The following is a 15,480-nucleotide window of genomic DNA, read 5'->3' as shown; positions in this document are numbered from 1 at the left end:
ATATTGATGCTATTTTATAAAACTAAAACATCTAGGAAGAAACTACATATCCTGATGCTGAAAATCATCAATTACAAGTCATTGATTGGACCAGTGGTAAATGGATCATGAACCTAGACAACAACCAATCAAGGATTATCAAATCCTTATTTTTAAAAGGAAGGTCCTCTGTTAGATTTATAATGCTGTGTTCGAGATAGATAATTGGAGGAGGCGAACAAATGAGATTTACGATCTTTATATAAAACTCAATGTTTCACAAGTCGTAAGGATTGGATGGCTTAGATATTTTCACGATCAGATATCTTGCTAGTATGTCAGATAATGTAAATACCAAAAAAGGATCAACCGAGATTTTGTTTAATCAACAAGTTGGAAGATCTACATTATGCTGTGTAGATTGTGTCCTCAAAGACTTTGTAACAAGGAACTGGATGGTGTTAGCAAAAGATCAGGATACATATGAAGGTTGTTGACAGAGGAAAATGGAAACTAACACAGAGTGCAGTGGTATATGATGGTGATAGTAGGTTTAAAAATGTTTCAATAAATATGAACTAGTATCCTAAGTATGAGTCATTTCATAGAGTATACCATATTTGCTCAAATATTAAGGCGAGATATTTTCCAGAAAATTTAGAAAAAAATACACATAAATGGGTGCCAAAAGTCAGTGCTTTATTTTATAAAGACACCTGTGTCATAATCAGTGTTAGGTCTGTCAAGACAGTAATGGTAAAATTTAATAATAATAAATCTGGTACAATAAATAATAAATTTGGTACCCTTTAATATGCACCACCCAGTGCAACACATCATGGGATCACACCTTTAAAAAGCATTGTAATGAGTGATATTTTTAATATTGTGTCTCTAACCCTTATTAAACATGATTGATCATATTGAAAAACGTGGAACGAAAAACCAAATTGATAAAAATATTAGAAGTTATGATCCTAATTTTAAAATCATAGCAATTTTTGCAGCAGAAGAAACAAATGCAAAACAATTGTGTTAAAGCTGGAAAATATGGTACTACAGAAAGCGATGTTAGAAGTTGACGACTCCTACAATAGAAAAAAACTCATACAAACTTTCAGAATACCTAAAAAAGGAAGATTCAGGAAATTGATGAAATTATGGTTCATTTTGTAAATCAAATGCGTGAAAAAGGATTTCCAGTAACAAGAGAAACATTTCAGTTAAAAGCTCAAGACATTGCATAAAGTAAAAAAAAAAATCCCTGAAACTGAATTCAAGGCAAGTTATGGCAGGTGCAGAAGAAAAGATGATAAGTAGTGGATAATGCCTCAGACGGTGCACAACTTCAATTCAAAAGCTTCCTGAGGATTTTGAGGAAAAATTATTGTGTCAATGTCATATTACGAATCTAAGAAAACAATACAACTATCCTTTAAATTTGATATTTAATGCAGATCAAACACTGGTATATTTTAAAATGATTTCAAATTTCTTAATTTTTTATTAATTATTAGATTATTATATTGATTCCATTAAAATAACCCAATGCAATAAAAATCAAGATCTAATCAATTTTTTCAATACAAATTATAAAAAGTACCAATTACTATTAAAAAGTTTTTTTTTTTTAAATATTACATAATCAATAGTAGTTGCCTTCCATTCAGACAAATACAGTATGCATATTAACTTATAATAAAAAGAATATAAATTTTCCAAAATAAGTTTTATTTATTTTTTTTTTAAATATCTTTTTTTTTAAAGAAACGATAATTTTGTATAAATCATTACGCTATTCATAAAAAAAATATCAGGATTTTGTTTTCCAGTGTTACTGTATGCCAATTCCATTTTTTAAAAATAAAACATTTCCTATCTACAAAAAAACTTCTTTTTTTTTTACTACCTCCTGAAAATTTAATCAATATCGAGAACAAGCTCTGATCTATCACTTCAAAACAGTCATGCATTCAAATCTAAAAGTGTTGTAGTAAATCCACATAAGTGGTAAAATCAAGCATGCAACCTTCAGAAAAATTAAAAACCAAACCGATTTCTAAGTTAATCAAAGCCTCTTGGTCTAATGAGGATAAAGTAATGCTCTATAAAAAAAAAAATAATAATAATAAAATAAAAAACAGCTTGACTAAATTATATAATTATAATTTATTTACTAATTATTATATGATCAGTCAATGTCAAACCCAATATTATCTGTAAATCCTAGCATTTTGGTTAAAATAGAGAAAAAGAAAATGTTGCACTGTTCTAATATGAACCTTGGAAATCGTCAAAGGTTCAAAAAAAAAAAAGAAAAAGGATCGCTCACTATGCGCATGGTAAGCGAATAAGATAAAAAGCTAGTAAATTTTAAAAATCCTTTACCAAATTATTAAAATATGAAACTTAATAGACCATGCACATATTTTGCGTTAAGTAAAATATGTAAAAATAATAAAATAAAAGCGTGCAATCGAATAAAAATAAGTGAAGAAGAGAATAAAGTAAATACCTCAGCATGGTTCTGTAACAAGAAGAAAGATAATAATAAATAAAAACAGGTAAACTGTAAGTTTCTAAAGAAGAAAAATGAAAAAGAGAAAACAAAAACAAACTATGTTACTTTAAATGTACAAAATTGTGAATAATTTGTGGAGTGTTTATAAAGTTACATAAATTATGTTCATTGACTTATGTATTACTTTGAGAAATGTGTTGCAGGAGCCAATAGCCAAGTGCTGAAATGAATGAAAAAGAAAAAGAAAATATGTGAGAATAAATTAAGATGTGATAAGTATGTTAAAGATGATTTAATACATATATATACATTGATATAGAGGAAAACCTGTAAGAAATTTCATTTATATTAATAAAAAAATAATTTATCTTAATATTTCAGGCACACCATTTGTTCAATAATAAACTTCTGTGTTTTTTTTTTTCATTTTTAGATCTGTAGTAATATTACATGACAATTTTTGTATTATATCATAAGGTAGCAGAAGGCTATAATACAGGTAGATATGAAAAATATCATTGGTTAGTTAAATTAAAAAAATGTCAGGGAATTAATCAGGATGACTTTGGAGAGAAAAATATAAAAATTGACGTAGATTATCCAGTAAGCAGTACAAGACATTTTTACATGAAAATGTAGTTTTAACATGATTCAGGAAATACCTCGACGGATGAAATAAATTAAGTGATTCGACCCTTCCAAACAAAAATTAAATAAAAATTGTTGGACTAGTTAATATAAATTTGTTTGCTGCATTAAATTCCGTAGTACCAAAAGTTTATTATACTGAAAGGGAAAGTCTTCTGAACAAGTTCCAAAATCAAAGCCTATTCAATTCCCAATAAAATGGTATAATTAAATTCAATCCAGACAATTTTTAAGATAAACTATTTTTTAGTTTACTATCAATAAAAATTTTTATATTACGATAAGTCAGCTAAACTATAATATTTTCAGAAAAATTTATAGTACTTTCCATTTTACATTAAAGTTGGTATTTTAAGTCATTTGCCTTCCATTTTACGAGAAACTCATGAGAAAAGAAGTTACAGACTATCACATTTCCGAGTTGAGAGCGTTTTTAGTTTTTGGATCAATTTCTGGATTCCCTTAGTTCCTAAACAGTACATAATTTTATTTCAATTTTTATTTCTAATAGTACTACATTTTCACATAAAAATTTCTCTAGCTACTTACGAGGTAATTTTTGTCAATTTTTGAAATATTGTACATGCCATAGTCACCCTGATAAATTTTCAGACAATTTTTTTTTTTTAATTAACCAATGAGATCTTTCAGATTGATTGGTCAAACCTTTCGTAGCTTATGAGATAACATAAAAATTGCTTGCTCCTAGACTAAAACGGCTCATCATCAACAATGTTGGAATTCTGCATTAATATAACCTTCTATATAAAAATTATAGGAAATTATCATAGAAATGATAATGCAAAAATGTAAATTATATGAAGTATAAACTGATCAGCAGTGATGTATTTAGTAATTTTACAACAGGTATAGTAATCAGAAAATTAAAAGCAGTGCTTCCGTTTTTGAAGTTCAAACCAGACTAGCTACCTTCAAAAGTATTTTATTTTTTGTTCATTTGCAGTCTTACTTGTGATAGTAAATTTTGTGACTTCTAAAATTTTCCATACCTTTTTTTTCTGTGATTTTCGGTATCTTAACATGATCATGTTCGGTATCTTAATATGATAATTCAGATAATTATATAATAATAATTATCTTGTATGATAATTCAGAAAAACAAACCAATACGTTTTCAGAGGGATCAAACAATCGGCTTAATGTTATGATTTCTAAGAAGTATATCTTTAATATCTATTTTTTTCAAACAACAAGGCTGTTTTGTTTTATTTCTATTATATTCCGTTAAAAAACTTTAATATTTGTCCACTTTTATAAACAGCGGCAGAGTCTGAAATTAACTTTAAATATTTTTACAATATTATTTGATCATTTCGCCAAATTTTGTTTGTTGATTGAAAGAAATATCAAATTTCTATAAGGTACGATTTGAAATAAAGCAATTTAAAACAAATTGAAAAAAAAAAAAAATGAGCGGATAGGACAAATACTTTCGGAGAGATATGACAAAAGGATATTTTTAAGGCAAAGAAAAAAAAAATATAAGCTTAAGTTATGCAGCCTATTCTATATGAAAAAAGTTAATTGATAAAACACTTCATGAAATTTACATTCATTGGTCCCTTATTTTAAATAAAATATTTCTCATGATGTATCGAAAATAATTAAATTTAGTTACATTAATTAGCACGGGAAATATCAACACAATAATTAACAGAGCCTAATTGGTAATGTACAAAAAATATTTTAACTCTTTCAAAGGCCAGAAAGTTATAGGACTGATCTTAAAAATTCAAGAATATAATCTAGTTTCAAGAAAAAAATAAATTAAATTTTTAATTCTAAAATGGTTGCAGTGTCCTTTATTTAGGAAGCCAAGTTTGAATACTATTCCCATAGTTTGTTTAGTGATGAATTTTTATGTTTCGGAAACATGAATAGATTATGATATTTTATATATATATATAAATTAATGACCGTATTTTTCAAAATATGAAGGAGTTGGTGGGGGGGGGGGAGGGGGTGGTTGTGGTAAAAAAAAAAAAAGGAACAAAAAATAGTTAACAACTATTTATTTGCTGACGTTTCGTCCCACTTTGTAGGACTTTATCAGGGTTAAAAAAGATATTAAATAACATAACAACATAAACATTCTGACAATGTAAGATAAATAGATACAAAAAAAAGCAAACTAAGGTAACGTTAAAAATTATGTAAATATCCATGAAAAGAAAATTAAACAAAAAGAAATAGAAATTAGATGTACAATAATAATTATATATAAAAATACCGTAGTTTACTTTTTGTATTTTTTTATCCTACACTGACAAAATATTTATGTTGTTACGTTGTTTTGTATCTTTTTTAGTCTTGATGAAGTCTAAATAGAGCGAAACATTGGCCAATAATTAGTTGTTAACTATTTTTTTTTTTTTTACGGTATCTCTCGACCAACTCCTTAATATTTTGAAAAATATGGTAAATCATTTATATACATAAATGTTCTGGGGCCATCACCTTCATATACTGATATTTTATCATCAGCTGAAATCCACTGCAATGCAAATCTGCACCAATCCCAACAGAGTTGGGAAAAAATTAGTAGCGATAGGACTATGGCTAAACTTGTCATGGATACATTGTTCATTTATTATTGGTTCTTTAATCAATAAATAGTGTGTCCACGACAACTTTAGCTACAGGTTTATCGCAACTAATCTTTGCAAAACTCTAACAACAAATAAGGTAATAGTAAATTCATAATAGTATAACTAAAGATCTAAATGGAAAAACATGTTATATTAAAAACATTTGAACCTTATTTAAATTGAAAAATTTAATTTAATGATTTTATACAGTTCTTTTTGGCTAAATCCATCAATCAGACTCACCCTACTGGTTCTATCATCTGTTAGTAACTGTGAAAATGTTTACAAATCCATGAAAAAGAGCAATAAAAAAAAAATCATTAGAGTACATTTTTTCAGTTTCAAGTTTTTGTTACATATTTTTTCCACTTAGCTTTTCAATCGCTGAATATATTGGCATGGAAACCAGTAATAATACGTTAGTCAACAATTAAAACTATTATAAAATATTTTGGGATATAATAAGCAAAAGTCTGGATTTGAATGGATAAAATTAATTTAATTTTTTTTTCTAATAGATGAATAGAGATAAGTCTGAAATTGAAAAAAATAAATAAGAACATTTTAGCACCTGAATATATAGTGAAATAATTAAAATAATACGTAATTTTAAATTTTTCAACAAAAATTAAATATTTTACAACATACCTTTGGATCGTAGCGTTTGTACTGGTCAAGTCCTAAACCTGGAAAAAAGAGTTCATCAATGTATACGACAATCCTGATTTTATATAAATAAAACAATACTAGAAGAATATTCTCAATAATTATTAGAAAGATATAACTTTCTTTAGAATCTCAATGTAATAATTGAAATTTAGGTCCACCTTTGAATTTTCATTTAGAAATTATATATAACAGAATTATAATTAAGAACTATTATATTTAAATCACTGAAGACATAAAATATTTGAGGCATCTCATCATAATGATGGAATATTATTATCAATGATAAATTAATATAATCAACAGATTCATACTAAATGAATTTAAAAAACATTCATTAGAATGAATAGGTAACATAAAAAATTAACATTTATAAAGGAACTAAGTTTAATATTAATAAAAAAATAAAACAAAAAAAAATATTACGTTAGATTAATATATTTTTGATAGATTATTTTAATAAAAAGCTCACAACATGGCTCCCATGCACCTCAAGCTTATACTTACTATCACCTACAAGTGTCAATAGATAATAAATAATGTGCATATTACATATATATAAAAAAAAAAAAAAGCTAAATTACATAAAAAACTTAATTTCCCTAACTACCTGTTTAGTGAAAAGCTTTTTTTTTTTAGAAAATACTGGGTTGATAAACCTCCATTATTAATACTATATTTCTACGATACTTAAATTATTTATTTTTAAATAAAATTGTATAATTATGATTTATTTTTAGTAATATAATTTAAATTTTAAAAAAAAAATCTTACTTAATCATTTTAAATATCCTAAACTAATCACTTTTAAAGGGGGAGTGGGGTAGCTCAGTGAGTAAGCCGCTATACAAATAACTCTTAGGGCCCGGGTTAGAATCTGGCAGTGGCAAAAAATTATTTATTCTGTTACTGTGGCTTTGAGCCAAACCTATGGGGTTCACATAGCCTCTACAAAGTTAACAGTGAAAAACTCTGGCAAGTCGAACATGATCTTTCAAATTAAATCCTAGCAAAATCGCTATTAAAAAAACATTATTTATTTACAAAGTACAGAACCCCAGAACCCCCACGGGTTATAGCAGATTTTCTTATGGCAAAGATTTTCATTCACTTTTAAAGACAATTCAATGCAGACAATGTGGATGAAAAGCAAATCTAATAACTTAATTGTATAATTGATGAACAAGACACAATAAACTTTGACCAATTACTGGATCCAACAGTGGAATAGGGTTTTTTTTAAGCAAGAAACTGTATTGAACAAAATCAATAAAGTAAAATTAAAACTGATATTTTATATTAACATTATCTGTAAATAAAAAAAACTGTACCACTTCGTACATTACGGGTTAGAGGTATTATTGGGTATTTGGTAGATGAGGAAGTACCACTTATTATCTTGTATATTTATTTACTTTTTTTTTTTTTCAAGAAACAAGCTTTTGTTAAAATCAATATAGTGATTAATTACTTAATAAACTGTTATTTTAATCGCTATTGTAAAAATTTAATCCCCAAAGCCAATATTTTAAACGATATAAAATACCTAATTCCCTTTATATACAAATATGAATTATATAATATATAAAATGAACTAATATGCAAAAATAAATATTGTGTCAAAGCTTTGGTAGAAAATTAAAGAAAAGAAAGAAAGAGGGCAAAATAATAAAACAAATAAAGATTACATTCAAAAGTTACCAGATGACCATACCATCTGGCTGTTTAAGCCCTGGTGTCATTGAACGCAGGAAGTCATCAGGAGTCATGTACACTTCATGAACCTCATTGGGCCCAATCACCTGAAGAGTAGCGAAATAGCGAAACACTTTATCTGGAGTCGAGAAGTGACGAATTCGGTTTTCATATTCAATTATCTATTGTAAAAGTAAAAGAGCCAAATCCAGGATTAGTAAGCATCACACCATTATTAGAAAAAAGTAATGCTGAGTTTAAATATTTTTTTTTTTGTATAAAAACTGTTTATAAATATTTTTTTTATTATATGTAATAAACCCTGATTATTTTGGTAAAGGAAATAATCAGGATAATAGAGAAACATAGCTGATAAAATTGTTTTGTTTGTAATTAAAAAATATTTAGTAGTTTTTTCACAATGACTAGGTAACTCAACCATCTGCTCAGAAAAAATCAAAATTGAAGTTTTGAATCATTATAAATGCTGAACACAGCATGACAGGGATTGATAATGCTGATCTTGTTTCTTTCAAATAAAGAAGTCATAGATTTTTTTTTCATTTAATAATAATTACCGGAGAAGTAGAAATTTTACTAATTAACCATACCTCAATATGAATAAAAACCTACATTGAAAATTAAAATAATAAAAAATTAAGCTTCAATATTTTTCCTGTATCATCTAATCAACAGTACCTTGGTGTGAAAAAAAAAAAAAAAAACTCAATTAAAACAAAAAAAAAGCATTATTTAAACATGCAAAGCAAATAGGTACTTCTATAAAACAAAAACCCATTAAAAATGTTAAATCCCATTACTGACTAAACAAAAAAAAAAAAAAAAATCCTTAATAATGTTAACCTCCATCCTGAAACAAACACCATAACGCAACAAAACATTACCCTCAGGTTGCTGATAATTTGGTGTAATAGATCTTATCATATCTATTGGGGTCATATATATCTCGGACCATTCTGGGGTGGTGATTTTTATTGTTGCAAAATAGCGGAATATCTTATCTGGTGTGGAGTACAGCCTTATGCGATTTTCATACTCAATAATCTGCTTGCAACGATTAACAATTAATACTAATATAATTCATCATGTCATGCAACACAGTCAAAGACTGAATACATACAGTAAAACTTTGTTATTAAACTCTCTTGGGAATCACATGAAATAAGCACTAATTGGGAAATCGTAAAATACAACAAAAATCTATTCTTAAAATTTATTTAATGTTTAAACAAAACAAATATATTAATGCACTTAAATCTACATTTTATATGGTCCTGGTTTAAAGAATTATTAAAAATAGAGGTTTCAAATTGATTAATTGATTTTAACATTTTATGTTGCACACAAAAAACATTCTGAGCCTGAATTGAATTTGGAAATTGTCTACAAATGGTTCAAAATATCTATTGACTGATTTAGTTTTATTCACAATCTTTTAATCATTTTCAAGCTCTTTGGATACTTTATAATCATTAATTTGGTAATATTTTTATAATTTAAAATAAATTTATCCAATTTTTTCAATTAGATTTTTTGTTTTGTTATAGAAAAATATATTCTCTTCCAGTTTTCTAGAATGTGAAAGCAAGGGATGTGGGAGAAAAATTGGATTCTTACCTATAAAATTAAAAAGTTTACAATTCAGGGTTACAACATATTATCCAAACAATAGGACATTCCTTAAGGAATTCCTTTAAGGACAATTGGGATAACAGTAAAATCAAAGATGGAAGATTAAATTGATTGTGTATGGGTAACACTGATAGATAACAAAATAAATTTTGAAATTTAAATACTAATAATTTTAAGAGGAGGGTGCACTCAGAAAGGGGAGGAGAGGCGGTGAGTGCCAAGTTCGAATGCCCAAATAAGTTTTCTGTATTTCACGAATCAAAAGATACAATCCACAACATTCATACTGTACCATTATTTTATATACAAGCATCACTCGGACTGATTTTAAAAGGACCTCCATGACTAATTCAGTGTTGCTTTTATATGTGGAATTTCATTTGTAATTACATTCATACAATCAATCAGCTGTTACTTTCTATTAGTACTATATTTACAACTTAACCCTTACAAGTTAACTTTACCAAAAATCAACTAAGATATATTAAAGAAAACCTAATTCAGATCATTATAACCGAGAAAATCAGATCATTAGCCAATAAAGTTTAATAATGAAAACAACCCACTGGGACCAAAACTGAGGGGGAAAAGAAAACTGGGAAATCATTATAAACAAGAGCATTGTAACAAAATTTTACTGTTTTCTACTAATTTAACTACAGAAAAATAAAATAAAATTGAAAAAATTTAAATAATATTTTGAATAAAAACATAGAGATACTTAAAATGACAACAATATTCAAATAAAATTTTATGAATTCATAATATGAATTAATAAAATCACCTTTCGATCTCTGAAACCGACTTTTTCTTTCTTCTTTTTTTCTTTTTTTTTAGGTACATCTTCACCATCTAATTCTTTGCTATCTCTAGTTTTGTTTTTGTGGCTATTTTCTATTAATTCAGCAGCATCAACAGTCGGGAAAAAGTCATCATAAACCCTAAAAATTTAAAGAACCACTGACATTTAGTGAAATATAAATTTTAAAAAGTATAACAAAATTAGAATCGATTAAACCCCATCGTCTATGAATATTTATATTGATGATCTCTGCTTAAGCTAATATTAATATAAGGTTCTACAAATTAAACGTGAACGCGTATAATATAATTTTATTAACCACAATATGTTTTCAAGTTCTATTGAACCAAAGTTTTAATTCTAATTGCACAAAAACATGAAGTTTAAAAGGAAATAAATTCCCTGAAAGGCATATTGACATTTTGGAAATACCACAAGATATAAGTGTACACTGAAGAACTTCAAGCTTTAAGTTTTGTAGGTTTTTATCATATTTTCCCAAAAAATGAAGAACGTTCTTACTTTATAGAAGCTCCTAAAATAGAAGTGAGATTGCATATTATATCCGTTTCATTGAAAATTTGTAATAAATTATGCTGGTATTAGAGAAGTGTATTTTCTCCCGCCCCCACTATTTTTTTTTTCCATACTTTTCAAGCTTGAAACATTAAATCATATTTTATCAAATTTCCAAAAAAAGTTAGTATCAGAACACCACAAAGTGTTTCAGCTCATATGTGCCGTATAACATCAGAATATTAAGTATTCTTGAACAGTTTTATAGCTTCAGCAAATTCTCACATGCTCAATGTATTGTTTAGTATACAAATCTTACAGCCTGCAAGGAGACATGAGAAACGTATATACATATACTTTAAGCAAGTGAACACATCATACAAATAGATGAAGCCTGGAAGTTTTTCCATTGGAAATAACAAATTACTATTTATCATTAAGAAGCATTGGCCCATACTTACTCTTTAAGCTTTAAAGTCCTTTGGACTAACCCTTTAGACATCTGAATTATTTATTTAATTTGTTAGGAATGTTTTGAATTATAGTAACAATTTGAATTTAAAATAGTATTAAAAAGAAAAATTGAAATCTTGTTATATAATATTTTAGTTATGCAAATTCAGTCGTTTCTATAAAGGAGCGCTAGACACATCCACTATCATAAACACAAAATTGATTGGAATATTTGCCCTCCCTACTAATATAAAAAATTAAAATTTTTTTTTGAGTTGCAAAAATTTATAAAATTGTACCTAAAATCTCCAGGTAAAATCCAGGTTTTTTATTATCTTTAAAAACAAAATAGAAAGATGTGATTTAAAAATATACGTCAGAATTGCGTAAGAGCTCAATTACATGCTAATTCGGATAAAGATTTGTAGTTATCTGATTTTTTAAATTCTATTTTGTTATGTTAGAAATTCATAAAAATTGACCACATAGCAATGAATTCTGATAAAAATAAAAATGGACAGTATAATTCTCATTTTCATTTTTCTACACATTTTCTTTCCAGCAAACTCTACATAATCTTATTATTTATTTTTCATTGTACCTCTGGATTTTTAATTGAATTATTTCCAAGTATTTTTTAAATCAAATTTTTAAAAAAATAATAATTTGGTTTTATTTTTAAAACTTTAAAAATTATAGAAATGAAATATTTTTTGGAAATGTTTTAAAGATTTTCATTAACGTGAGTAATATTAAGTACCAAACATACTGTGGCCTTAAATTCAAAGCCTTTTAACTATATCTAAAGTTAATGTTCGGATGGATCTTGAAGTTTGATGCTAAAAAAAATTTTGTTTCTTATTTTTCTTTTTATTTATAATCAAATTATTACTATAAAAATAGTGTCATGATAATAAAACATAAAAGTACATTAATGATAAGTAGATAATTGACCATGGATGATGATATATATGAGAAGATGAATGGAGGCGCAGTCAGAGAATAACAAAAAAGTAAAAAATTATTTATTATAGTCAGCATTTTGGCCGAAATTTCAAGCCTTCATCAGGGCTAAGAACAAAAAACAAGATAAAAATAAGAAAAACTAACACCATTTAAAATAAACTTTTTTAATCACTTAATTTTAAATAATTTTGTAAACATATTTACTATCCAGATTTTCATATGTATTATATTATTCGTTCTTTCTTCTTACTTAATTTGATTATTACTTTTCTCATACAAACTTTATCTTTTTACAATACTTAGACTATAAACGTCTTTCTACGTAATACTATTTTGTATCTATAATGTTAGTTCTTTTCTTATTTTCTAATTATTTTGTAATTTCTCTTATCCATTATGGTTATTATCTTGTTTTATGTTCTTAGCCCTGACAAAGGCTTGAAATTCTGGCCGAAGCATTAACACTAATAAATAAGTTTTTTACTAATTTGTCTTCCTCACTGACCACATCCCTCATCTTCTCCTCATAAAAGTATTGTTTATAAAACTGCTGTTAAACTGTACTCTCACTTTCTGGTATTGAAGCTTAGATCATGAAACACACCAACGCACGTATCACATATTGTGATTTATGAGGACATGCAGCTCTTTTTCGGCACAGGCTGTGGTGCAGAGTGCTTAGGAGTCACCAGAGAAGCAGTTCAAATCTGGCTTGAAAGTTTGACTTTGATTTTGTCCAACTTGTAAAATATAATTGGTTGTTATTACCACTTTTGAAATAAATTTACAAGTTATTCCCCATCCAGGCCATATCTAATAGTTATTAAAAACACTTTCCACAGATTTGATTGCGGTTGTTGCATGCTAAATCTTTTAGCCTTTTCGTCGCTTTCACTCATAGACTACAAGTTTTTCAATTCACGAACATTCAGTTTAATAATATTAAAATTGATATAGACAAAAATTAATACAAAATTTAGTTTTTGAAACTTTCTAAGGCTGATTATGAACACAATGTATCACAACACATTGAACATAGCAGAAAACTGTAGTTGTAAACAGTATATTTGATAAATGAAAAAGTATTCTAAGAAATTCTTTCTGAATAACAAAAATATATACTTCAAGTAAGAAAACAAATCGACATTGATATTACTAATATAAGAATTATGAATACTTACTTTTCCCAATCTACAAACACTGACATAAATCCAGCTCCAATAACGAAGTAGTAAAATTTTGTAAAAGGCTGCAAAGGTGGTGGTTCATGGTGGATTTTTTGATAATATCTCTTGTTAAAATGATGATCATATTCACAAACGAAAAGACACTGTTCAAACAAGAATAAAAAAAAAAAAAAAACACAATGAACTCCAAATAAACACAAGTGAAATTTTAGACCGAAGAAATAATATCAACTTACTCTAGAATTTCGAATGGCAACAGGAGAAAGAAGAGAATAAGTTCTTCTAGAAGCAACCTCTTCTCTTAAAACTCTATTTAAGAAAAGTTGCAAAGCCCTTTTGGAAGTCATCATAATTTTATGAATTTAAGACATATTAAAGAAGCCTGAATAGATGTTGGCGTTTCAACAAATTCAAGATTACTCGGAGATTTTAGAGGACAGACTAACCTTGCCAGAACCTTACTTCTGCTTAACCTTCATCTGTTGTGATGTTATCAAGTGGTGGGAGAATTTTTATGGAAAGTAGAGGGAAGTGAGAAAAAAAATAATAGATAACTCAAAAAAAATAAAATAAATCTCTGCAAATAGTAGTTTAATAACATTAATATAAAAATAAAACAACATATGAAAAAACATAAATTATACAAAAGTACAAAGCATTTTAATTTTATTTATTTTAATAAATCACCTTACAATCTTAGCCAATAAAAGAAAATTTTCAATTGCTAAAAAATAAAACTATAAATTCACAATTTGACTTTCACTATTGAGATCATTATTAATTTTTATATAATTTAATTTTAATAATATTTTTCTTTTACCTATCATATAAAGCATCAGTTGTATATTTAAACAAAAAAAAATTAGTCTCATATTAAGATTTCAACATTCTCTAATTTATTTTTTTTCCTACTTGTACCAGCAGGTACATCTTTTATATTTAATTAAATAGGTTAATCAATTTATAAAGGCAAGATAGTTGACAACGGTTAAAAAATTATTATCTTCTAAGAATCATTTCTCATAGTTAAAAAATTAATGAGATGAACAATTATTTGAGAAATTCTTTGTATCAACATTACATTAAAACAAGAAAATTGTTTTTTAAATATCATAGATTTTAAAATATAACGAGGTATATTTTAAAATGTGGACGTTTAAATAATAATTTATTGTATAGCAATAAGCCAAGTATATTATTTTATTGTTTTTTGTTAATCATTGTATGAATATTAATTACTTTTCAATATTTAGGTTTTTTTTTTCTTAGTTTTAAGGTTCTGAAAAATTAAGAAATAAAAAAAATATCTAAATTGCTATAATATACTATGACTTAAATTCAAAAACTTCACATTTAAATTTTTTATTTTATGCAAGCTCTAAATTAATAGTTTGATGCATTTATTGTATGCTGGTGTAAAGATCAAAGAAGTGCTGTGCTTGCTTTGAAAATTCACCAGTTAAAGCACTTTTTTGGTTTTCAAAACTATCAACAGATATAAAATGCATCAAACTTCAAGAAAATTAACTTTAGATATAGTTAAAAGGTCGCAACATGTTTGGTATTAAATATTATTTACGTTAATGAAAATCTTTAAAAAATATTTAATTTCTATAATTTTTAAGGTTTTCAAAATAAAACCAAATTATAATTTTTTTTTAAAAATTTAATTTCAGAAAATATATTGAAATAATTCAATTAAAAATCCAGAGGTGCAATAAAAAATAAATAATAAAATTATGTAAAGTTTGCTGGAAAGAAAATGTGTAGAAAAATGAAAATGGG

The 15,480-nt window shown here is 26.4% G+C and overlaps 1 protein-coding gene across 2 annotated transcripts in view; it reads right to left on the bottom strand.

Annotated features, from left to right (window-relative positions):
- Positions 1–14,185, bottom strand: part of LOC106685146 (calcium uptake protein 1 homolog, mitochondrial) — a 32,634-nt gene extending 18,449 nt beyond the window's left edge. The window contains exons 1-5 of one of the 2 annotated variants that reach the window (XM_014427706.3): positions 13,932–14,185; positions 13,690–13,838; positions 10,556–10,712; positions 9,024–9,183; positions 6,406–6,443 (exon numbers count right to left, since the gene is read on the bottom strand). In XM_014427706.3, the coding sequence (XP_014283192.1) occupies positions 6,406–6,443; positions 9,024–9,183; positions 10,556–10,712; positions 13,690–13,838; positions 13,932–14,045 (618 nt within the window). In that variant the 5' untranslated portion in view covers positions 14,046–14,185. Of the gene's footprint in view, positions 1–6,405; positions 6,444–8,137; positions 8,301–9,023; positions 9,184–10,555; positions 10,713–13,689; positions 13,839–13,931 lie in introns of both variants that reach the window. The other variant, XM_014427698.3, reaches the window with a different exon arrangement.
- Between the last annotated feature and the right edge of the window lie 1,295 nt (positions 14,186–15,480).

The sequence above is a fragment of the Halyomorpha halys genome, unplaced genomic scaffold (assembly GCF_000696795.3).
Source record: "Halyomorpha halys isolate HHAL.00 unplaced genomic scaffold, Hhal_1.1 Scaffold31.1, whole genome shotgun sequence".
NCBI classification, from domain to species: Eukaryota; Metazoa; Arthropoda; class Insecta; order Hemiptera; family Pentatomidae; genus Halyomorpha; species Halyomorpha halys.
This window is presented reverse-complemented; position numbering and strand designations above follow the sequence as displayed.